Raw genomic sequence first — 25293 nt, 5'->3', positions numbered from 1 at the left:
ATATCGCATAAGTTTGGTGTTTCGGATTTGGGTAGGAAGGAGAATCTTCTTGGATGCTTTCATTGTCGGTCGAAAGGTCTCACATTGAGTGCTATCGACAACTGCCTCATTTTTCCCTAAATATGAATATTTGGTGATCAAGCTTTTGACAAAAGGTAACAAACTAGCTACTGTAACGTATTGATCTACTTCAATAAATTTAGTGGCTAAATTCCGTGACTCCAGTTGTACAATACAAAACAGTACAATATGTGCATTGCTCTATGGGAAAAGGTGTGGTGGATTGGTTTCTAGACTGGCCTAAGCCAAGTCTACTGTTTGACTCCGAGCTAATTGTCTTTGACTCCGTTGCGTTTACTGTCTCTATATTGCTTCTTAAATCAACACCAACTTCATAAAGTCTGATTGTTATATTGTCCGAATAAGTTGTATCGAATTAGCAATAATTACACCATGATCCCACTTTCATAATAATTCAGTAATAACTTCAATTCAGCAGAACAAGGGAAATAGCTCAGAGAAGAGAGAATTTCCACGAGCCCAGAGAAGTACTAGCAAGTCCTGAAGGGACAAGCCCTTGCAGAGCCTCGCCGGCCAGAGCATCCCCCCCGCATTTTGAACCAAGCTTAACGTTTTATATCATACACGTCAGCCAATCAGCTAACGCCATGTTCTATTATTACACTGCTACCATAAAACCACGTATCGCATACATTCTACGTCATTAAATGTTTCATCAAGTACACTCAACTATACACCGTGAATACAAGGTACTTGAAAATACTTCAATCTGCGTCAGCACGCTACAAGCTTTGCAAACATTATTATCTGCCTGGAGAAAAACAAAATCTTATGCAATGCCAATGTATAAATTATTATTGCAATGTTTGGGCTATCCGAATGCCACAGCTCAATCCTAAAGCCGTTTTAGTAAATATTCAAGTGCCGGTTTTCTGGACGCTTTTATTGCTCAGCTGTGGTGCTGAACTGTTTTAGCACTTTCTCTTTTCACGAAATATGGCAATCTCATCGTTGGCGATGCAACTTTATTTGGGAAAAAACGATTCTTTATCAGCTAACTTATTTTGTTTTACCTCAATGTCAGTTGTTTACCAGTCACAAATAGGCAATTTATAAAATTGTATTTACCTAATAACGTTAATGTAAGCGCCTAAATTTACAGATTGTGTCAGCTACTGTTGACAAGTTGTTCTTTCATGTAGACCTAATTTTTTGGCTTAGAAGAGCATTTGCTATATAAACCGAACCGTCGGTATATATTTGCCAAGTACCAGTAACGACGATACTTTCAAAGTACCGACTGCTCAACGAGTCCTTGTGGACTTATTTAGTTAGCTATTCACAGTGTGAGTTACCTGTTAACCACCTTCAGTCCGATGCACCATTTCTGTTGCATTTTTGGTTGTAGTTGCTGGAGGCTCAATATCTAGCTCAATTCCACGCAAACCATTTAAATTTTAGTCAATAGCAACACTTAACAAACCTAATAACTTAATAAGTATCAGGGAAATGTTAATAACAAAGTGATCATCATATTTTATCTTCTTTTTTAGTTGACTAAATTAGGCTAATGCTGTACCGGTAGTTATGATGTTGATTAGCTTTTTCAGAGAATGTATGCTTTTAATGATTAGATTAGTTGTCAGCGTATTTGATCAACGTAGTATTTCAATCCGGCCAGAAAAATCTCCTTTGTTAGAGGTAATACCGGTATTGATGGTTTTGATGATGCTGTTAGATTTCTTCTGTTGGATGACAAGGACATGAGTGACAGTGAAATGAATGATTTACTTGAAGAGCAGGATGATATAGATCCTGATTTGGATGCCTATTTTGGCATGCAAGCTCTGCTAAGGCCTGCAAATACAGGTTTTGGCACTGGAGGAGGATGGTACTGGATGTATATCGGTATGAATTTGAATGGGTTCATGCAGATTCCAATAATTTTAAACACATATAATTAATTTTATTACAATTCAAACGTTTAAGCACTCACTAAGACATTTAACTTTAGTATAGAAGAGCTTGATAATATTGCTGATTTGCGTTAATGGTGCACAGCAGTATGGCTGATTATTAGAAGTATATTGATTGTGTAAAAGTGCATGGGTTTTGCAAACGGAACTTTTTAATAGATGTCATGAACTTTATCACAGGCGTCACACAAAACATCACTAAAACCGCCGTCAATATAGGAGGCTTTTTCAGTAATAAAATACTCAAACAATGCTTTTTAAATATCATGGTGTGCAAAATGCATTTAACGTAATAGAAAGACATGGACAAAAGCACTTCATACCGTTAACGTAGGAAAGTCAAACTATATGTCAGTAATAGCAACATACGGTACTGTAGTTAAAAGCTGTTCAACTTTATGCATAGGAAAGCTGCCGTATTGTCCAGTTACTTTTGTCCCAAATCCTTTGTACTGTAGCGACCCGGCTAAGTGGCTGGAGAAAAATCTTCTCTCCGGCGGAAAAGGAAAGCTCCCTGTTGCCGCCGAGGTGACTTTCAATTGCACGGTGGATTATGGGGAATTCCTGGTGGTAATACATTCCCTGATCAACAGAACGTGACCTGAAAGTAGCATCGCCGGTAGAGTGCATGAGTTCCGTTACAAAACGACCGACCTGTGCAAAAAAAACAATACGTTTTTTCAAGTACCATAAATCCCATAAATTATGATTGTGTTAATATGTGATTAGGTGACCATTCAAATTTCTGTTATACGGACCATCGCAATAACGAATCACTACAATCTTACATTCGAACTGTATGTTCCGACGAAATAGTCGCTTTGCGATAAAATAACTAAATCACAAACTAATGAAACGAGTTCTTCCTCCGTGTATCGTCCGAAAAAGCCTTGTCTCATATCTTTTAGAGATTTCTTATCGTTTGGTTGATACAGAAAGTCGTAGTTTGGGTATCTAAAACCAGATTGACCGGGTTAAACAAATGCGTTAAATTTTAAAATAAACTGAGAAATCATGACATTGTTATCGATATTACCGTAGCCACATATTTATAGTTACTTGCGACGGACATCAGGTATCACATGCGCCAGATCGTCGCTTGCAACGTAAATGTTTCTGGTTGAACTGCTACCTGCACTTCTCAAACTGTTGTCAAACCAATCGATAATGTGTTCCTGTAATAGTTCGTTTTTGTAAAGAATTTAAAAAAATGCTGAGCCCTTTTTCAGAAAAAATGCTTAGAAATTCTGTACACTATAGAAGGTGGTATAAGATCCACTAAACTTTAAACATTTTTTTTTACTTTTGCAAAAGTATTTTATAAAATATTATGGTGATTATAAATTTAACAGCACGTAAAAAATTATGCGGTTTACTTAAAAAATTTTGCATAAACTTTATCTTTGTCCCTTAAAATAAAATGGCAGATTCCTCCATTTTTTTCAGTGAAGTGAAAGTCATGACCTAATGCGTTACTTTTACTATAGATAAAGCATAAAGCAAAAGGAGTTTCAACGCAAATTTTTCTAAAAAATAGGCGCATAATTCAAAGGCAAAATAAATACATTATGTAAGACTATGTAGGAATGAGTTCTGAGTTGTGTTAAAAAAAGAAATAACAAAATAAAAAGTCTCAACCAACCATATATTCGTCAATCCCCACTCTTTTGGCTTCCAAAAAATGTTTGTCTGTTTTCCGAACATGGATACTACAATTAAAATGTATAAAGTTTATAAAAAAATATTCTAGGGAATCATCATAAGTTATCAGCCCTACCTCCGCCAAGTTATGTTCTCATGCACACGTTTATTTGTTAATCACACCGCTTTATCAAAACAGCGAGCGCTAAAACTTGGTTGAAGTTTAAACAAAAAATTATATCATGTAGAAATTTTATTTCTTGAGAATCATGAGATAGTCATATTTGCTGGTACCGGATAACATTGCTAGGATAATGTAAGTCGGTTTAAGCATTTTGTACCTTTAGATAAAAAGTATCAGCAGTACCGGGATCGACGGCACAGTAATTGGGTATACTATACTTCTGACCGATTGTCCACTTAAAGTAAGAAACATGGGACAAAATAAATACTTTTCTGACAACGCCGCTTAAAACTTATGAGCTGCTTTGGCGGGAGTAAGCACTTTTTGAGTGCTTTTATGCCTACACACTATCTTTCATAAAAACATGCTACTTAACAAAGTTTTTCGCATGTAAGTCGAAATATAAGCGTAGGTTTGAGATGCTGATATATGTTTTGCTCCTACCTAACATAAGGATGAACGAGATTAATCTTTTGTTTAATTTGTTGAACTTTATCCGTAATCCAACGACTGGGTCTAAACAGATAGCGCATGATTTGTCCGATCCACCATAGATTTGGGTCATCGTGGAGAACTTCGATTCTTTCTGTAAAAAAAAACAACTAAATCGGAATACTATGCAGAGTTGACGGTTTTTCGATGTCTAAGTTACAAAGTTTAATTACCGATACAGATATGTGATTTCATAATAACATTGTTTTATAAACTGTTAAAAAGATAACGCGATTTACCTTGCAAAGATTCGGGAATGGTAAACGCTTTGAAAAAGGTTTCATATTCAGCTGATCCCGCGTTTAAACTAACTACGGCAATGTCTTCATATTTCAGCTGCGATTCTACCATGCACAAATTGTAGGATAAATAAGCCTACCTAAAAATATGTTTCCTTTATCCAGACAGAGGCCCAGGAATAAAGGAACAGATCAGTTTAAAATACAGGACAAGGAAGACGGATGGTTACATATTGGAAAACATAGAAAAAATATATGTTTAATGTTGGTTTTAGGCATAGGTCTACCTCCTAACCATTCCACAACCTTCATTGATATATCTTCACTGGAACAAGTTTTACTTAGAGGAAGAAAAACTTTCTCAATTCCCTTGTAGTGCACATTCTTATTATCCACCAGCATTACACGATTGGTGCCCAACGCAACTAACAAGCAATTGCCGATGTGGTGGAACTGACATCCCAAACCGCAACGAGGAAACTTGCAAATCAACTTTTTAGCCGTTTTACAATCGCTTGGATTCTATCCAAACAAAAAGCAGCTCATTTGTCTGGTTTAAACTATATCTGCGTGAAGTAAGTTGATGCACTGTATTACTAAGTATTGTACTTTTGAATAAATTTATACAAACTCAAAAACTTTTATTCAAAATTAAATAAATCGACATGAATTCATAGAAAGTCATACAATTGATATTTAAATATATTCACACAAAATAAAAAAAATTAATTAAATTTAAATAAATTTGTACAAACAAATTGAATGACACGAAAGCACACTTCTTTTATAAACCTTGTAAGAGGTTTTTGAATTTATGTGAATTTATTTTACTTCGTAATAACTTTCACATTTAATTGAATTTGTATGGACTTATTCAAAGTTACAGCTTTTTGTTAATATTTATTAGTTTGGTTAAATTTTTACAAACGTTATTTGGTTTTATTTGAATTATTTAAATTGTATTACTTTATATCATGCGTTTAAATTTAGTAAAATAATTCGTTTTTATTATTCTATTTAAATCAACATCAATTTTAATGAAGGTATTTACTAAAGTTATACAAACCTTTTGCATTCATTTGCATATATTTATTTAAATTTACCCAAATTGGCTAGGTTGTGCACATTTTAAAATGAACATATTTTATTTGAATGCTTATTATTATTTTTATGAGTTAATTTATTTTGAATAATAATTTTTACAACTAGTTATAAGCTCTTTACCAAGTAACAGACTTACACTGGGAATAGTTAACTGAACATTGCTTCAAGATCGTTACTTGAATGGAAGATAGTTTCTAGAATAATCTTCTTCGAGGGCAGATTTTGTTGTCAAGTCCAAATCTTTGCTAAAATATTTCCTCGCAAACTCTTTCACTTGCAATGCTTCCGAATAAGCTCTCAGAATTAAACTTCTTGCCCCTTGAAAGGTGAATTGATCTGACAAAAGCACAGAAAGTTTTGTAATTTGGTAATTTGTAATTAGGTAATTTGTAAAAACTATACATCCGATTGAGACAAATGTGATGCGATGTAGCAAGTGTTCTATTCAACAACAGTAATTTGATATAGCGTTATAGTTATAGGCCTATTCAACTGAAGCTATTATTGGCCTGTCTATTCAGTAGGTTAACCATCATGTGTGCTGGTTGCTACAATATGAACAATTCGATGAGAAGAGTAGGCCTACCTTTATTTTGTCGTTCACTGAATGTTGCCTTAACGGGCCTGCCATAAAAAACAAGACATACAGAATAATCTTAGAATACAGAATGTTGAAATATATTTATAGAATGTTCCAAGAAGCACATATTCTTGGTAGATACTAGGTACAGTGCAATACAAATAACAAACCTCGTTTCTGAGTTAATTGTAGAAGTTGGAAAGACTAAAATTCTTCTTACTGATGTAGGCCTATTGTATTGTTTAACGTAGTTGTATATGAACATGATATTCACACACAATGAAACAAACAACAACAACTTCGGGATTGTTTTCATCATAACTTCGGTTCGATTTTAACAAATGCCCTCTAAGCCAAAAAATTAGGTTTACACAAAAGAACAACTTGTTAACAGTAGCTGACACAATCTGTAAATTTAGGCGTTTACATTATGTTGTTAGGTAACTGCACTTTTATAAATTGCCTATTTGTCTATTTGCCTATAAACTAAATAAATTAGCTGATAAAGGATCGTTTTTCTCGAGATAAAGCTCCATCGCAAACGGTAAGAGTGTCCTATTTCCTGAAAAAGAGAAAGTGCTAAAATAGTTCATCATTATAGCTGAACTACAAAATCGACGAGAAACCCCGCACTTGAATATCTACTAAACTGTCTTAGGATTGAGCAATGCACATATCGTATACTATAACAACAGCTTCAATTAATCGGCTTCGTGACCTACTTCAGCCGAATTATTACGTCACGGAATTTTCGTGGGTACAAAGCTGGTGAGCTTGGAAAAATGCAGAAATGTACAGAGAAGCTTAACTACGAAAAGTGTAAGGCCGCGCAGATAAAAAATGAATTTAAGTTAACTGGACGCTACAAAACCTACCAAAAAATTTCACTTTCTTAAATCCTGCCGGACGATTAGACAAAAAAGGCGTCAACTTTGAAACAAAAATACAGAATTGTACCGTACATGGAAAGCCACTGTGCGATAGTAAGAGTCATCCAGCAATTTTACCAAAACAGTTGAACTAATCAATAAACATACAAGCCTACCAAAACCTGCTTACGACGGGTCTTACTTAAAATTAAAACAAGTCATTGCTTTTGTTTATCCTGGCTATCTGTCGCACTGATCATTGATTTGTAACGAGGTCATTATTCGCTTTCTTTGGTTTCATTGACATCTTACACCGCTGCGAAACATCGCAAGAATCCTAACGAAGCCCGCTGCTATTGTAACCGAATAGGGTAAGTGCGTCCATTATTCCACGTCTGGCGACTATGAAAGCACTGACGTTAAGAACAAGTCGCAGGCAGGACTGGATTAATCGACAAGCTTTGTGTACATATCAGCGAGCAAAGTTAGACGTGAATGCAGTTTATTGTTTGTTCGAACATATTTAATCCTATTCACACTAGGTGTGGCTTCTCCTGCACACAGTCATAGCATAGTTATAATCAGCATCATCAGCGTATAATACCATTGTATTTTCCTTAGGCGTAGTTCAAACTTTGCTTAAGGAAAATACAATAGTAGTACAACTGGAAATAGAATCCAGTCCACAGTTGGCCTTTGGTAGTTTAACCCTGATGTAACGTGCGCTAAGCGAAGTAAAACTCACACGCAATGTTCCAAGGTTATGATAAATGTGTTGTAATTTGTTTCCATACGGGTCGAATTGGCTGACAAATATACGTATAGGAATTCTGGTAAGGATTGTTTCATAAAATGTTTAATTTCAATGAGTAGTACCAAAAAAAGGTAACGACTAATGTTTTTTCTAGGACTAAGGTCTAAAAAATTTAGGGGGAGGCAAATATTTAATGAGTTCAAGGGAACTAAAAAATGTTAGTTTTAAGACATATTTTCAAGAAAAATCTCAACTTCGGAATCCAAACTTTGAAAATTGGGGGTGGGGGCATAGCCCCTTCCCCCCCAGCTACGCCTATTTACACAACCACGACCAAACTAATAGAGGCCATTATTTAAGTATGGTATAGAGCCACAAAGTTAGAAAAAACTGCCAAAGACTGATAGAATCTATGCCAAAAAGAGTGGTGGAAGCAATAAAAAATAAAGAGGTCATGTCAAATACTGAAACTTAAATATATGACAGTTTTTGAAGTTTAGTGTTAAACAAAAGAAGAAAAATTGACATTAAGGGATTTTATTTTTATAGTCAATTAACTTGCAAAAGACTTTATAATATATGAAAGTGAAATATTATTTCTATGGTATGCAATGTAAACTAGTTTATACACAAATGTGCACAGTAAAAAAACCAAATTATCAATCTATATAGACACTAGAAACATTTCTCGCCGACAGAATAGCTATCTTAGCTTTCTGTTTCTAAAAAAAAAGGGTCAAGTCTGATTAACCGAACTTTCAGTTTGATCTTACATTTAATTGTAGTACCACATGTAATCACTGGATTTTTTACTTGGATTAATTCTCTAGTTGTTAGTCTAAAAATGCCTTCGTACAACCTTATCTTATAACATACTAAAACTTAACGTAGCTACCTAGGTACCGGCTCACTAACTAAAATCTAAGAATATTGCTGTTCACAATCACACTAACTTCCTTGTGGTTTAAATACCCTTTGGCATATGCAACATGTGAGAAAAAATGCAAGATTATTATGACACAATACTGTTCGAATTCGTCTATTAACGTATCAATAAGAATAGTGAGACTAATAAATGTATTTTATTTTAGGATTAATCGAAAATTGCCAGACTATGCAACTAAACACAGGAAAGTAAAATATGTAAATCGAAGCATAAAACTATTAAACAAACAGCGCAAATGTTTACTTTGTCACTGTTCTTGTTACTGCCCACTTTATTAATTAAATTATCAGCGCCCCCCAATCGCCCACTTTGGGAACCACTGGTCTACAGTCTATATCAATATGATTTCCTTCAGCTGTCACTATGTTAGCTTAAGAAAAACAAAGTACCACACATAACTTCTAAAATAAACATTCAATAAACTTGATTTTATATACCATCATATCTTTAAGAATGATGCAACAAATAAGTAGCCTGCAACGCAAGTCGCAAGTTTTCAAAATGATTTGTCAAAATCTATAGATAAGACGAGTTTGTCGCCTTGTCCTACATGATCTAAAGTTTTATCTAAACCAAAAATATACTCCACTTGCAACTAATTATTTATCCTCCGTATACCCAACACCCAGAGGTCGACAGTCGGTAATAAAAAGTCACCGTCGGTAACGGTATCGGTACTTGGCAAAAAATGTACCGACGGTATCGGTATTCAGTACTGTTTCAAAAAAGTAGTTTGGTACTTTATCGGTAGTTTGTGTAACGCGAATCCTGCTGTATGTGAAATTTTTGTCTCTGTAGTGGCAACGACACAGCTTAAGCCAGGTCAAGACATAATTGATCTCATTCCTTGCGACTTTCGGGATGCGTCAAACACCAAAAAATGCAATAAAATCTTTGATCAACTTTTTTCAATTCAAATCAAACTTTTTAAAAGAGATGCAAAATTGACATTACAATTTTTGACCTAAAAACCTAATTTTACCTACTTTCATGCCAATTGTAAGCCTAAATCTGCAGGCAACGTGGAAAATTGAAGCACGCCAACTGCAAGGATAATTTCCAGATTGGAAAACCACACCGACCATGCTGTCTTCTGATTGGCCTAAACATTTTTTTAAAGCCCTACGTAGGACGTCCAACAAAATCATAGAGATCTTAGTTGAGCTCGTACCAGCCCGCAACCTATGTACGTCATCATAAGACAAAGAAAGAAACTGATTTGTGAAGGCAGAAGAACTTCATCCATTACTGCTGGCTACGATCAAAGCGTATACCCACGGTATATTTAGGCCTACTGTGTAAGTGTTGTAATAACAAACACTAATTCACAAAGAAATTTGACAAAATCACAAACTTGCAAAACTTACTTGCGTTTTCGTTTTGTAATGAAAAAAAAAAAACACAAAAAAAAATAAGCAATAAAACAGAAACATACCCCCTATATGCATACGTTAACTTATGACGAACACTCACAGTATTACTCTTTCAAAGACCTACTCGCGACTCAACACTAAAAACCGATCTGCCATTACATGGCTAAATGTATGTATCAGGAACACGGCAAGAATTCAACAATTAGTAGGGGAGCGAAGAGGGCGATGCTGGCGACGTAATTACAAGGCTCGAGCAAGAAATGTGATCAAAACAAAACTTATTTAACACAATGCTACATGTAAGGAACGCAAAACATCAGCAACATTGCAAAACAAAGGTACAGAAAAACTACAGACCACAAAACGTGAAAACAAGTTAACCTTGTTATATAACAAAGAATCACACAGCAAAACGGTAAATTACGGTTCCATGACATATGACCGCGGGAAAATGACCGCGAACAAACTCACCGGGGACAACTGAACGTGACGTAAATTGACCGCAAACAAACTGACTGTGATGTAAATTGACCGCAAACAAACTAACCGGGAACAGACTTACCGGAATGAAAATTGACCGGGAGGTAAATTGACCGTGCAAGTGCTGAATTATTGTGTTTAAGTTGATGGTAGTATATGATATGTAAAGTAAATATTTGTTTGTAACTATTTCCTTTGTTTTTAACAAACTTTTTTTTTTATTTCAATACACATTGAAACATTTATTGAAATAAACAGAAATATTTCCGGAAATACGAGAAATACGAGTAACAACATTAAAAGAAGTTCACTGCAAAACACATATGACACTACATAATAAGGGCACTAAAATTTACACAAACTGTTATTTGACAAATCAGTCAACCTTGACTGCAATACACATACTGAATTGGCTGGGATTAAAGCTGATGCGCGACTAGATAGTGAATTAGAATTTTGACCTTTTGACGGCCAATTTGTCGTCAGTAAATTTGATCGCCGGCCAATTTATCGACGGTTAATTTGATCGCCGGCCAATTTACGTTACGGTTAATTTGATCGCCGGCCAATTTGTTGCCGGTCAGTTGTCCACTACCAGTTGTCGCCGGTGAATTTGTTCACGGTCACTTCACGTGATCCCGTAAATTACAACGTGACAATTTAAAAATCCTTAAACATCTAAAAATTTTGTGGCGTGTTGTCAAATTTGTTAGACACATATTGGAATAATTATTAGTTTTTGTTTTATGGTCGCAAAAAAACGTTCGGGTAAAACGAAAAGCAAAGCTCGGGTTTGTGAGAAAATTTTAAAACGGTGACGTTCATGTCGAGCATTCGGGTTCGACACTTATCTAAACTTTATTAGACATTTGCAGATGGGACATAACAGTGAACGCTAAATTTGGCGCTAACGTTTAATTAGAATGAGCTTCTGATAAACATACTTCTGAAAACCTTGAAATGTAGTGAGTACCGGAACTGATAAAAGTTTCTTGCAAAAAAAGTAGTGCAGTTTTAGGTCTGAGTTCTTGATACAGTTTGAATTTCTGCCTTTGTTTTCGGCAGTCGCGTTTACTTTCGCTGCATCTTTTACTGAGTTTCCTCCATACAATACACAGATTATGCCGCCCGTTTTATGAGAAAACACAATAATTTCATTGGTTTGTATTAAAAACCTGTTTAATCCAATTTAATAAGCGATTAACCGTTTTAAATATTTTCCTCATTAATTAATTATTTATCATTTTTAGTTAGCTTTCGTTTGGCAACGGCGCTCCGAAATAATAAAGATAAAGATAAAGACCGGTGCTCCTTCTTTAGATAACTGTTTATAGACATCATGCAGTTGCATGGGATCACGTCAATTGACCGTGAATTCAAACAGCGACAATTCAAATTCAACGGCGACAATTGGTCGTGGTCAACTGACCGGCAACAAATTGGCCGGCGACACAAATCAACCGCTACGCATTTTATTTTCATTTTTTACGCAAATTAGCATTGTTGTGTATTCAAATTATATGATTTAAGTGATAATATGATTTAAGGTCAGTTGGTTCTAGGTAAATTTACGTCACGATCAGTTATCCCCCGGTCAGTTGTCCCCGGTGAGTTTGTTCGCGGTCAATTTCCCACGGTTAATTGTCGTGGAACCCAATTGCACGCAGTTTCTACAATTACCAAAACTCAAACTTTGTTTCTGAGTGCAACATATGGAACTGGAGGCAAGATGTTTTCAACCTTATACATGGGAAAACTACCGTAATGCCCGGCTCTGTTTGTTCCGAACCCTTTGTACGCGGGAGATTCGACAAAAGGTCGAAGAACAATTCTTTCTCCGGCCTTAAATGAAAGCTCTCCTTCCTGGCCGAAATGAGCTTCGGTTGAGCGGTAGTATAAAGGGATTCCAAGTCGGAAAGACATTTGCTGATCGACAGAGCGTGTGTTGAAAGTAGCATCATCGACAGAATGCATGAGCTGCGCCACAAGACGTCCGATCTGTAAAAGAAAAGACACCAGCAAATCTATTAAAATGAAAATCTGTTCACGTCTAAAAGCGCATTGAATGCATTTTCTTCAAAGATCTGTCATACACAGCCAGTCGATCACCACAACCAATTGACAAACTCTCACATTAGAACTGTATGTCCCGATAAAATAATCACTTCTTGATAAAATCATTAAGTCACAAACTAGTGAAACAAGTTCTTCTTCAGTTTCCCGCCCTTTAACGGTTTGTGTCATATCTTTCAGAGGCTTTTTATCTTCGGCATGGTACAGAAATGTGAAGTTTGGGTATCTACAGTAAAAGAAGTTCAATTGGCTTACACCGTTAGCCGAAGACCAGAATTACTGTACTGTGAGAAAATTTATGGCTTTGGGTCAAGTAAATGAAAACAAATTTGTGACATAATAATCCCCTATTATATAGAATTGGATCCTTATACGGTCTTGTAACTCTTTACTTCAACCCATTGTTGCGATTTACTTGCTACGGGCTTCCGGTATTACACTTGCCAGGTCGTCGCTTGCAACATAGACACTTCCACCCTCAACGCTGCCCACATGGCGATCATACCAGTCAATGACATGTTCCTGTAATAGTTGGTTTTCGAAGAATTATAGCGTGCGAGAAACATGTTCTTGAAGACTGAGAAGTGGATGTGTCGAAAAGCAATAATACATCAAAACAAAAGAGCAATATTTATATATGGTTTAATTAGCAGGAAATAAACTAATAATTAGAAATAAGCTAACCATATATTCTTCAATTTCACATTTTCTTGCCTCTTCGACAAGTTTGTCTGTTCTTCGAACGTGGACACTACAATGGATGTTAGTCATAACTCATAATATATAACATTTATCACATGTATTATGAAGCCGTGAAAAGATAAAAACAAAAATCTTTGAATATCGTGAAAATAATTTTGCCTGTACCTCACATAAGGCTGCGTGAGGTTAAGCTTTTCTGTAATTTGTTCCACTTTGTCCACAATCCATGGTCTAAGTCTAAACACATAGCGCATGATTTGTCCGACCCACCATAGATGTGGGTCGTCGTGAAGAACTTCGACGCTTTCTGTAAAAAGGAACGAAACTGAATTTATCAAGACGATAAATTTCTTAATCTGAGTTGTGACGATAAACCACGCCTTTGTGGCGTCACATGAATATCTCCTACGACCTACATTAAACAACCGATATTCTGAGATTCTAGATCTTAGAAAAAAGCAATGACTTTTACCCTGCAAAGACTTAGGAATGGTAAATGCCCTGAAAAGTGTTTCATCCTTGGCCGGTTCCTGGTTTAAGCTGATAACTGGAATGTCATCATAATTTTTCTGCAGTTCTAAATGGCAAACGTTTTCAAAAGAACAATTATTACAAAATACTTTTATTAAATTATGTCCATAGGCAAAAGGGCAAGGTCAAAGTAACATGCAACTTTGATATAGAAATTATGCACAAAAAGGAATACAAAAGTTGTTCGTTTAAAGCCAATTAACCTACCTCCGAACCATTCTACAGTTAACAATGGTAGATCTTCACTGGAACAAGTTTCACTTAGAGGAAGAAAAACTTTCTCAAATCCGGGATAACGTACATTCTTATAGTTCACCAGCATTACACGATTTGTGCCCAACGCAACTAATAAACAATTGCCAATGTGGTGAAGCTGACATCCCAATCCAGAATAAGGAAACTTGCAAACCAACTTTTTGGCCGTTTTACAATCGCTTGGATTCTGTAAAAATATAAAAGCGACGTTTTAGCTTGGTTTAAACTTTAAAGTATCGTTTTTACAATATTTTCAAGTCACCTGCAATTTGCGAATCCTTTCTTGAACTTGATCACCAAGAATCGTCAAGTCTTTGCGAGATTCACGATGGATGTTATCAACAAGAGATTCGATTTTCCATGTGAGATCTCTACCATAATCGACAAAGCTCGATAATCACATGAAGATTTTGATTAAGAAATGTGTTGAACAAAGAATATATAGCATAATACTTGAATGGAAGATAGTTTCTAGAATAATCTTCCTCGAGGGCAGCTTTAGTTGCTTGATCCAAATCTTTTCGAAAGTACTTCTTCGCAAAATCTTTCAAATGTAAAGCTTCTGAATAAGCTCCTTTAATTAAATTTCGAGTTCCACGAAAGATAAATTGGTCTAAAAACGAACAAGTATTTGCCAATAAATTAAGTATTTTTGGATGGTGTTTTAACAATGGTTGTCAGGAAACTAAAATATGTTCCGATCTTAAGTGCGGTAGATAGAAAAGCCGTACACACTCTTTTATAAACAAAAGTTCTCCTTCCCTATACATCTATTCCTATACTAATTTTAAGGAATGAATATACAGTGCATAACGCAGTGGTGACATTCTTCATCAATCATCATTCGTCGTCATCTTCATCTTTTCCTGACGCAGGTTTGTCACACCAAATATCAGCCAATATTTTTGCACCAACGTCTCACTATGTCATACCTCATAAATAACCACTCCCTAACAATAACCATTTCGAAAGGAATCTTATCACTCTAATGCAGTGTTTCCCAAACTTTTTTCCGATAATGCCCCCCTGGACAACTTACTGACCATCAAGTGCCCATTCAGCAAAAAAGTAACAACGAATTTATTATTCATTCGAGAATCGAAGAAAAAAACATATGCACGCTTGCAAAATCAGCATTAAATTTAGCCTGAAATTTTTACAATTACTTGACGTGCGATGGGTCAATTTTGACAAATGAAATATTTCTGACGGAAATACGGCAAGACATTCCTCATTCGAACCGTGTAATCGCTTTTTCTTTTAACTACATCGATAAGCAAATAAATATAATGTTTACAAGCCCAGCTCTTGCCATCAAAACTAGATAAGAGGCATTATTACATCATGCACCATTCAAGTCAAACGAAGCTTTTGTTATATCATAAACATTTTGTTACATTTGAATTCACACTGAGGGTAGACTCACCACCCTTATTCAAAGACGAAACGTGTACAAATGTGTATCATACAAATTAACATGAATTACAACTGCTAATTAATGATTGTTTAATTCTAATCTCTACTGTGAAGGATGAGCTTGGTGCAACTTAAGCTTCTTGATATCCGGTTCCATTTTAGTTAGAAACAGTCGTAAATCTCCCCGTCTAAAACTATGTCCAGGCGGTTTCTTCTGTTGTCAGCATCGTGACGGCACTGAACGCACGCTCTGCTAAGTATGAGTTGAGAAACGCAATGAAAAAATTTTTACCCGATCCCACACGTGAGGATATTTCACTTTAGTTTCGTGTTGCAGCCAAAATGATTGATACGAGATACGGAATTTTGGTTTGAGTTCAAAATCATTTTGCAAGGTTATAAGTTTCTCTGCAAGAATGCCTTGCTCGGAAATAATATCAATGAATGGGTCGATTATCCAGTCAAGAATCTCCAACTGTATTACATCCTGAAACCGAACTTCCATGTCTTCATGCAATTCCTGAATATGCTTGCTGTATGTCTCAACATCAACATTAGAAATACCTTTGTCGCTGATAGCAAGTTTTTGCAAGCTGGAAAACTGGAAGAATTTCGTGTAGTTAAATTTCGCCCATACAACGCAAGCGTATTTTTGAATCCACACAGTGCTGATTTTACCTTTATGGATTTACCTCGTTGCCCTGAAGGGATAGGTTCAATTCGATAAATTTGGAAAATTAACTGACAAGTATGCGAAATTATTTTTTATAGCAATAATTTCTTTGGTAAGGCCAGGGTCACAGCTTTCTAAGAACTGGGGCGCCGTCAGTCGCCGTCACGCTATGACATTGGTAAGGTAAATTTGTTTTTTTTTCGAAATATGTTCAAACTTCTTGAAATACTATCGCACCTCGGATATCTGAATCCAATGTTAAAGCGATTGCCCACTCTTCAGGTAAAACTCCATCATTAATAAAACGAACATACCCAAGTAATGGAGACTCACTTCCTGGCAAAGTTGACTCATCCAGTTGTAAACTGAATTCTGTATTACTGATGATGCTGGATAAGCTATCGTCTATATCGGTGGCAATTTATACGATGGTCCACAAATTCGGCAGCTCATCAAAGGAGAACGTTTCAGTGGAAAGTTGGAAAGCTGCAAAGAACTCGGCTGCAACATGAGCATAAAGATGCATTTTTTGCACAGCCATCTTGCTAATTTCCCGGAAAATCTTGGTGCGGTCCGCGATGAGCAAGGAGAAAGATTCCACCAAGATCTGAAGGTGATGGAGGACAGATATCAGGAAAGATGTGACTTATAAATGCTGGCTGACTATTGCTGGAGTGTTAAGCGAGAATGCCCACAGCTTGAACATGCCAGGAAAAGCTACAAGCGTAAATATTTGCCCCAAAACTCGCACTTTATTTGTCCTGCAGAAGCAATATCCGTTTTAAGGAACGGAATAGAGCTGTGTAAATGTTTATTTGAAAACCATTGAGTTACTTTCGGTTGCTTGTAGTTCTTAAAACGTTTTATACAATAAACGCTGATGTTTTAAATGCTGTACTTTTTTGTGGGTTATGACTATGAGACAAAGTGGGGGGTGCCTAGCTCAAAAACTTGACGTGATGGAGAAAAACTGATGTCATTTTTGGATTCAGCGCCCAAAAGTTAGTCAAAAACAATTGTTAGATCGAAGTCAACAAAAATCATGTTCCCTTGTGAATTATTTAGCACTCTAATGACTGAATAAAATAACTATACCTAGGTACGAGCTCACTAACTAAAATCTAAGAATATTGCTATTCACAATCACAGTAACATCCCCATGGCTTAAACACCCTTTGGCATATGCAACATGTGAGAAAAAATGCAAGCTTATTATGACACAATACTCTTCGAATTAGTCTATTGACCTATCAATAAGAATAGTGAGACTAATAAATGTATTTTATTTTAGGATTAACCAAAAATTCACAGACTATGCAACTGAACACAGGAAAGTAAAATAAGTAAATCGAAGCATAAAACTATTAAACATACAGCGCAAATGTTCACTTTGGCATTGTCCTTGTTACTGCCCATTTTATTATCAGCGCCCCCCAATCTCCCATTTAGTAGCCAGCGCCCAATTTGGGGACCAGTGCTCTAATGCTTCCATCATTTACTTATTTACTATATACTTATAAATGGGGATCACGTAAAGTGACCGTGAACAAATTCACCGGCGACAACTGGTAGAGGACAACTGACCGGCGATCAAATTAACCGTGACGTAAATTGGCCGGCGATCAAATTAACCGTCGATAAATTGGCCGTCAAAAGGTCAAAATTCTTATTCACTGTCTAGTCGCGCATCAGCTTTAATCTCAGCCAATTAAGTATGTGTATTGCAGTCAAGGTTGACTGATTTGTCAAATAACAGTTTGTGTAAATTTTAGTGCCCTTATTATGTAGTGTCATGTACTCATATGTGTTTTGCAGTGAACTTCTTTTAATTTTGGTACTCGTATTTCTCGTATTTCCGGAAATATTTCTGTTTATTTCAATAAATGTTTCAATGTGTATTGAAATAAAAAAAAAATTTTGTTAAAAACAAAGGAAATAGTTACAAACAAATATTTACTTTACATATCATATATCACTACCATCAACTTAAACACAATAATTCAGCACTTGCACGGTCAATTTACCTCCCGGTCAATTTTCATTAAAGGTAAGTCTTTTCCCGGTTAGTTTGTTTGCGGTCAATTTACATCACGGTCAGTTTGTTTGCGGTCAATTTACGTCACGTTCAGTTGTCCCCGGTGAGTTTGTTCGCGGTCATTTTCCCGCGGTCATATGTCATGGAACCGTAATTTACCGTTTTGCTGTGTGATTCTTTGTTATATAACAAGGTTAACTTGTTTTCACGTTTTGTGGTCTGTAGTTTTTCTGTACCTTTGTTTTGCAATGTTGCTGATGTTTTGCGTTCCTTACATGTAGCATTGTGTTAAATAAGTTTTGTTTTGATCACATTTCTTGCTCGAGCCTTGTAATTACGTCGCCAGCTTCGCCCTCTTCGCTCTCCTGCTAATTGTTGAATTCTTGCCGTGTTCCTGATACATACATATAGCTGTGTGATGGCAGTTCGGTTTTTAGTGTTGAGTCGCGAGTAGGTCTTTCAAAGAGTAATACTGTGAGTGTTCGTCATAAGTTAACGTATGTATATAGGGGGTATGTTTCTGTTTTATTGCTTATTTTTTTTGTGTTTTTTTTTTCATTACAAAACGAACATGGAACCTTATAAATGAATGAATAACTTCACAGCCATTAATATGATGTCCTCCTTACTACAAATAGCTTCATAAATGTCGTAATTGACTCGTTCTTATTCCTAAGTAGGCCTATGGTTGTATATCATCTGAGTGACAGTTCATTTGAGTGACAGCTCATTTGAGTGACATAATTATAGTTCATTTGAGTGACACATTTATAAGTACTGTTTAATTCATTTGAGTGACACATTGATAAGGACTGTGTAATTCATTTGAGTGACACATTGATAAGGACTGTGTAATTCATTTGAGTGAAAGATTGACATTTGTTGTTTAAGTTGCTGTTGCTGTTGCTGTTAATTAGTAAATGCACAGATGACAACACACACAAGACAAAGTTTAGAGTACTATCAACAAAAAAAAACAACCAAGAATCCTCAACCATCTCGTCCAATTCTTCTGTTAGTTCCGCAGTTGGTCCGATCTTCAAATTACGCGCAATTCGGCGGAGGAATACTTCCTGTGAAAGGTCTTCTTGCTGGGAAAACAAATTTCCAATGCGGGTTTCTTTTTGCCTTGTCATACGCGATCGGCGCTATGGTGTCAATGCACCAAATTCAAGGCGAAAGAGTTCTTGGGAAACTCTACGATGCTCGCTTTGAAACTCTTCAATTATTTTGAAAATTCTTTGGTTGTATCCTTTGACAATTGCATTGAAGCGGTGATGCCAGCCAGATAAGAGCAACGGATGTTGACAGCATGTTTTCTATTGTGTTGGTGTGATGTTGTGCAAAATGCAGCAGATAACATGGTTTCCGTTGCATTTGTGTGAAGAGCAACGGAAACCATGTTATCTGTTGCATTTATATCTTACGTGCCACTCATTTCTCAACCATTACTGTAGTTTGAACAGTACTCACCAATGTGTCACTCAAATGAACTGTCACTCAGTTGAGCATGATTTATTTGTCACTCAAATGAACGTTAAAAGAATGTGTCACTCAAATGAGCTGTCACTCAAATGAAGTGTCACTCAGTTGATCAACTACCAGGCCTATATGTTAATATAATAGTCTACCGTCTTACCTTTATTGTGCCGTGCGCAGATCAACTCTTCCAAGTTTCTCTGATCAATCCTTCGGCTTTCAGACAGATAAAGACATTCAGAGTGACAGTTTTGTAGCCTATTCGAAAACATGTAGATTAAAGATAAAACCATGTAATATTGTTGAATTTTGCAAGAAAACTACAAACCTTTTTTCCGAATCGACTGATTGCGTCGCAACTTTGTACAACAATATGGCATTAATTCCCAGTGAAATCGCCAAAAAGAATTTAAGCCGTTTCTTTGACATTTGTTGGGTCAAGGTGAACATAACGTTTCAAAACTAATTTGCTTACAAGTGATTGTTTCAATTTGTGATTAAGAAGTGTTTCAATGGTACATAATAATATAAAACATTTGTAGGCTTACATGCTTTCCTGCAGTTGAGAAGAAAATCTGTCCTACAACGGAAACTATTCAAGAACACTCATTTTGTCGTGACTACAACTATACTGTAGCCTAACTGTGTCTCTGTACGTCAAGGCGTCAAGCTCAAATTCGCACCAAAAGGAGAGAAAAGAAAGAACGATGAATAGGCGAACGAACATACCCAAGTACTGTAATAGAGACTCATTTCCTGGCAAAGTTGACTAATCGTGGGGGCGCTGGCGCCCACTTTGGGAAGCACTGGTTTAACCGATGTCCGGCGGCGAATCTTACACTGCTGAAAGGCGTTTTGTAAAATCGGCATTGTTAATAATTAATGAATAATTCGTTTAAGCAGTTATAATTAATTTCACATACTTAGATAACATAACTGCGGTCTGATAGAACTTCATAGCGGGCGCCAAACTCAAACCGTGAAATACTAGATTATTTGTATAACACGTTTTACTGGCAATATACAATGGAATCTTACGTTTTGAAAGGTGGAGGAACTACATTTTTGCCAAACAAAAAGTCAAGCTCACCATTGTTTATGTTGCTACGACATACAATGAATTAAAATTATAAAGAGTTTATCCATAAGTAAAACCATGAGATAAAAACAAAAAACGGTTTTCATGATCAACTGATTTTATCTGGTTTATTGCTCAAATAACAGATCTCTAAGTTTTTCTCTGCCTAATCTTATATGTTAAGTAAATGTGGCTGACACTCAGTCGCATGTAATTCACTTTTTTGGAATAACCAGAAAGTATACGAAAGCTATTGGCTTCGATATTTTTGAAATTACCCAAACAGTTGTCCTCCATATACCTGCTGGTAGGTATATTCCGTGTTTTTACCTCAGGTATTTTTTGTAACGATTATACTTTTTGAAATATGTATCTCTAGCTTAGCAGCTAGCTATTAAAGGGAGTTGAAAGGAAAAAAACTACGACGACTTTTATACACTCGAATATGCAAACTGTACATGCACTTAATTGCCTTCGTTTTGCTTGAAAGCAAAACACGCAAAACCTATCATTTTCAACGCAAACATCTCAATTGAAACTCCATATACTGATATGTAGCTATATTGTAACTTAGGTTCGTGTCGTAGGTTAATGTTCTGCATCATAATTCTCTCATTTCTGTTACCATATGAGCTTTGTTGGCTTATATTGCGTTTTGCCGTTGCCAAGAAAATATGCATATGTCCAAACTCAGATCGAGAAAAACTAAGTGAAAAGTAACCAGCAACTAACTACAGTATACCGACGTTTTTCAAAACATGCTTTTTTGTCACAAAATCTTTTGTTGTTACGTATTAATAAGAACGATATTATTCCGTTGATGATATTTCTATGCACTTCTGTCATCATATACTTTATACTTTGAGATATACTTTGTCTAATACAATAAATATTACTAGCTAAACTAATAATTAAAATGTGCCTTTTTCTTTTTCACAGCAGACATTATTTGTTGAAACTGTTAGTATATAATTTCAGTAAACCTTTAACCCAATCACGTGCTTTCCACAGGTTTTACGAAGATAACAGACAGTTAACTAATGACAAAACACTCGCATCCTTTATTTTAAGTTTTATTGCGGCCCTGAAACTAAAACGTGCTTTAGTTGTGTGAAGCGGGTGAGCGTGGGTTAGAATCGCACTAGCTGACTACAGCAGTAAGTTCTGACTAACGTAACATCAACATTAAATATCACATTTTATTTATGAGATATGAAATTTAGATTCACCTTTTACATTTTATTGGAAATTATTGTTACTGATAAAAAAGCTTGAACCTCTGTATACAACTGTTCGCTGACTGAAGTGTGACTTAGATATCCTCTGTATACTCACGGTAAATTATTAACTATTAATTATTATCCAAGTCACATATGGTAAAGACATTAAACGATAAGACTGTATTTAGCTATAAACTAAGATGGAAAAAACTCCAAAAAGTGGCTTGCTATATCGCTCCAAGTTAACCGGGCAGATAGAAACAAACACTAAAACTGTCACTCAGCCCACAATTCGTTGATTACAGAATATAATATGCGGCTCATTATATTTCGCTTGAAGGCCTACGGTTTGCCGACCACTGTTCTACGTAATGGTTAAAAAAGTGCCTAAAACAAATCAAATGCTATGCTGGCCGGTGTTGTTTTTCAGATTACCCTAGCAACCGTGGCGTTAAAAGCTTGCAGGTTGCACGTTAAGGTTAGCCTAAATTGTATGTGAAATTTGATGAAATTTGACTTTTTTGTCCCAAAATTGCAGTGTTGACTTTAACATTCTATTGCAAGAGGTAAGTGATTCTATTAAGATTTCATAAAATAATAGCCTAAGGCTTACTAAAATGACATACGAAATTTTAGGGAGATCCATGCGGGATATTTCGATTAATTGCATAACGGGATTTCCCAGCTTCCCCGTGGGCCAGTCCGCCTCTGCAAGCTGCCATATTTGGCACTCCTTCTGCTCGCTAGAACTTCAAACATTCTTCGCAAAACTTACTATGTACAGTATTACTTTTCAATCATTAGTTTTTTATGTTTTTGAATAGGATAGTTTTTACGTCGATGTCAGGCTTCTGGTCGAGGAAATGCAGTAGACCTAAGTATATTTCCTTAAAAAAAAACATATCAAAATCTTTAAACTGTTTTCCTTCCTATCTGTGTAATTATTTGATTTTCTTGGTTAAAATGTCAAAGTTTAAATTGTTCTTTCAACTCGTCAACTATTTTAATTAAGCAGTTCAGCTTTGGTTTTGTATTAGGATAAACTGGGTAACTACATCCGATATGAAGATTCACGCTTAGCAACGTTGTTGAAGGTTATTATTAAGATAATTTAAACCGAATCCTGACAGCTCTTGCATTGACAGAAAATGTTTCGTTTGCCCTAGATGTCATTATTTCTCTAAATACTTTTGAGTATCTAAATATTTTTTTATCTAAATCTGACTCAATCTCATGTCTAACACCGAATGATAACGATCGTAAAGCAGCTTTTGATTGTACGTATACTGCCTTTTATCGAAAAGTTATATGGTCCATTCATAATGTTGCCATCACCAGGTAAGACGTCAGAACAAAGAAATCCGCTTTGGCGTTATATTACAAGACGCGTTATATTACAAGATCGATTCTATACTGACTAACATTCTATAGGCTACTATTTTTAAAAGCCAGTATGAGATTATACAGTCATGTGTCAACATGCAGTCAAGATGTTACATTTAAGTTAGTCAGAACTTACTGCTGTGGTCAGCTAGTGGGATTTCAACCCACGCTCACACAAGCCGATGCACGTTTTAGTTTCAGGGCCGCAATAAAACTTAAAATAAAGGATGCGAGTGTATTGTCATTAGTTAACTGTCTGTTAATTGCTGGTTATCTTGTGGAAAGCACGTGATTTGGTTAAAGGTTAATTGAAGTTATATCCTAATAGTTTCAATAAATAATGTTTGCTGTGAAAAAAGAATCAGGTACATTGCAAATATTAGTTAGCTATAGTTATAGCTATACATCAGCCCCCTTTTATCCGCTGTTGTGTACCGGTTGCGCAATGTACAAGCATAAAATCTAAATCCCGCCTGAGGCTAAGTAGTTCGAGTGCCGGAATTGCCACTGGATTGTCGCATACAGTGTTCACTTCATAAAAAGTGCCCTTGTTTATAAGGCGGGTGAAATGATGCTAAAATGTTACCATACTAAAGATCTGCAGCGTACGACTTAGAATCGAGAAAATGTTGCCTTATCAAAAAAAAAGACTCGAAAGAGTGAGCGTATATCTACTGATCTGCAGGATTAACAGCAAAGTTGATTTAGTGCACCCGGTACACTTTCCAAATAAATTAATTATGGAAAAACAGTATAGGCGTCTGTAATTAGAAGCCGCTTTCAAAAAATGTATTTAGAAAAGAAAAGAAGCGGCGGATTGTGTTCGAGTAAATGTCTATTTCCATAAACAAAACAAACAAACAAAATTGAAAGGCTGTTTTCATTCCTACCTGTAAAATCATTTGATTTTTCCGTTAAACAGTCAAATCTTAAATCGTTCTTTTAACTTAGCGCTCATTTAATTTAGCAATTCAGCTTTGGTCTTTTATCTGAGGAAAATGGGTGGTCATATTCTATATGACGATTCAGATTCAACAACGTTGTTAAAAGCTATCATTAATATTATTTAAACCGGATCCTGAAAACCCTTGTATTGACAGAAAACTTTTCATTTGCCAGTAATGTCATTATTTCTCTAAATATCTTTCAGTATCTAAAATCTAAATATATCTCCGAATAATAACGATCGTAAAGCAAGTTTTCAGTGTACGTATACTGCCTTCTGTTGAAGAATTATATCGTACGTTTAAGATGTTGCCATCGGGAAGTTATGGTGTCAGAATAAGGAAACCCGCTTTGACGTGATATCATTGTTATACTGTACAGTATTTCACAAAGGCTCAAATAGACATGCGCAATACAGAATAATTGACTATTCTAGAATAGTTTATTCCAAATCCTTTTCTAGCTTAGTCTTAACAATTAACATACATCCGTGAAAATGTCCAATATAGCAGATATAGCCCGACGGCACATCTAATATGACATCTAAATAAGTTTTAATTACATAGCGAACATCACTAGTAGTAACTACAAGAGTTTATACATTAAAGACAACATACAGTATTGACATACTGTAACATACAACATGCTCTGAGAGCAGTAGTAGCAACAAGAATTTCCAGAACTAACAAATATTACATAATTTTTAACTAAGAAAATAAAAATTGCACGTTTAGGAAAATGTTTCAGGTAATTATGGGCTCATCAAGCCTTCCAAAAGTGCTACATCGTATGGTCTCTGATTGGTCTAACACTTTTAGTGACGCGATGTTAAAGTGGACCTTTT

The 25293-nt window shown here is 35.7% G+C and overlaps 2 protein-coding genes across 2 annotated transcripts; both read right to left on the bottom strand.

The window, feature by feature from the left end:
- Positions 1–1996: 1996 nt before the first annotated feature.
- On the bottom strand, positions 1997–7480 carry LOC143471335 (alpha-(1,6)-fucosyltransferase-like). Its single transcript, XM_076969787.1, has 10 exons — positions 6408–7480; positions 6244–6281; positions 5794–5993; positions 4841–5075; positions 4554–4658; positions 4267–4408; positions 3640–3706; positions 3057–3172; positions 2786–2951; positions 1997–2651 (listed from the first exon to the last, which is right to left on the bottom strand). Exons 4-10 carry the CDS (start codon positions 4953–4955, stop codon positions 2394–2396), a joined length of 969 nt encoding a protein of 322 aa, XP_076825902.1. The 5' UTR covers positions 4956–5075; positions 5794–5993; positions 6244–6281; positions 6408–7480; the 3' UTR covers positions 1997–2393.
- Positions 7481–10105: 2625 nt separating this feature from the next.
- On the bottom strand, positions 10106–23725 carry LOC143470878 (alpha-(1,6)-fucosyltransferase-like). Its single transcript, XM_076969164.1, has 11 exons — positions 20152–23725; positions 19984–20081; positions 14674–14833; positions 14483–14591; positions 14173–14407; positions 13907–14011; positions 13600–13741; positions 13417–13483; positions 13148–13254; positions 12793–12958; positions 10106–12657 (listed from the first exon to the last, which is right to left on the bottom strand). The coding sequence occupies exons 1-11, from the start codon at positions 20271–20273 to the stop codon at positions 12346–12348; spliced, it is 1623 nt and encodes a 540-aa protein (XP_076825279.1). The 5' UTR covers positions 20274–23725; the 3' UTR covers positions 10106–12345.
- Between the last annotated feature and the right edge of the window lie 1568 nt (positions 23726–25293).

This window comes from Clavelina lepadiformis, chromosome 9 (genome assembly GCF_947623445.1).
Source record: "Clavelina lepadiformis chromosome 9, kaClaLepa1.1, whole genome shotgun sequence".
NCBI lineage: Eukaryota > Metazoa > Chordata > Ascidiacea > Aplousobranchia > Clavelinidae > Clavelina > Clavelina lepadiformis.
This window is presented reverse-complemented; position numbering and strand designations above follow the sequence as displayed.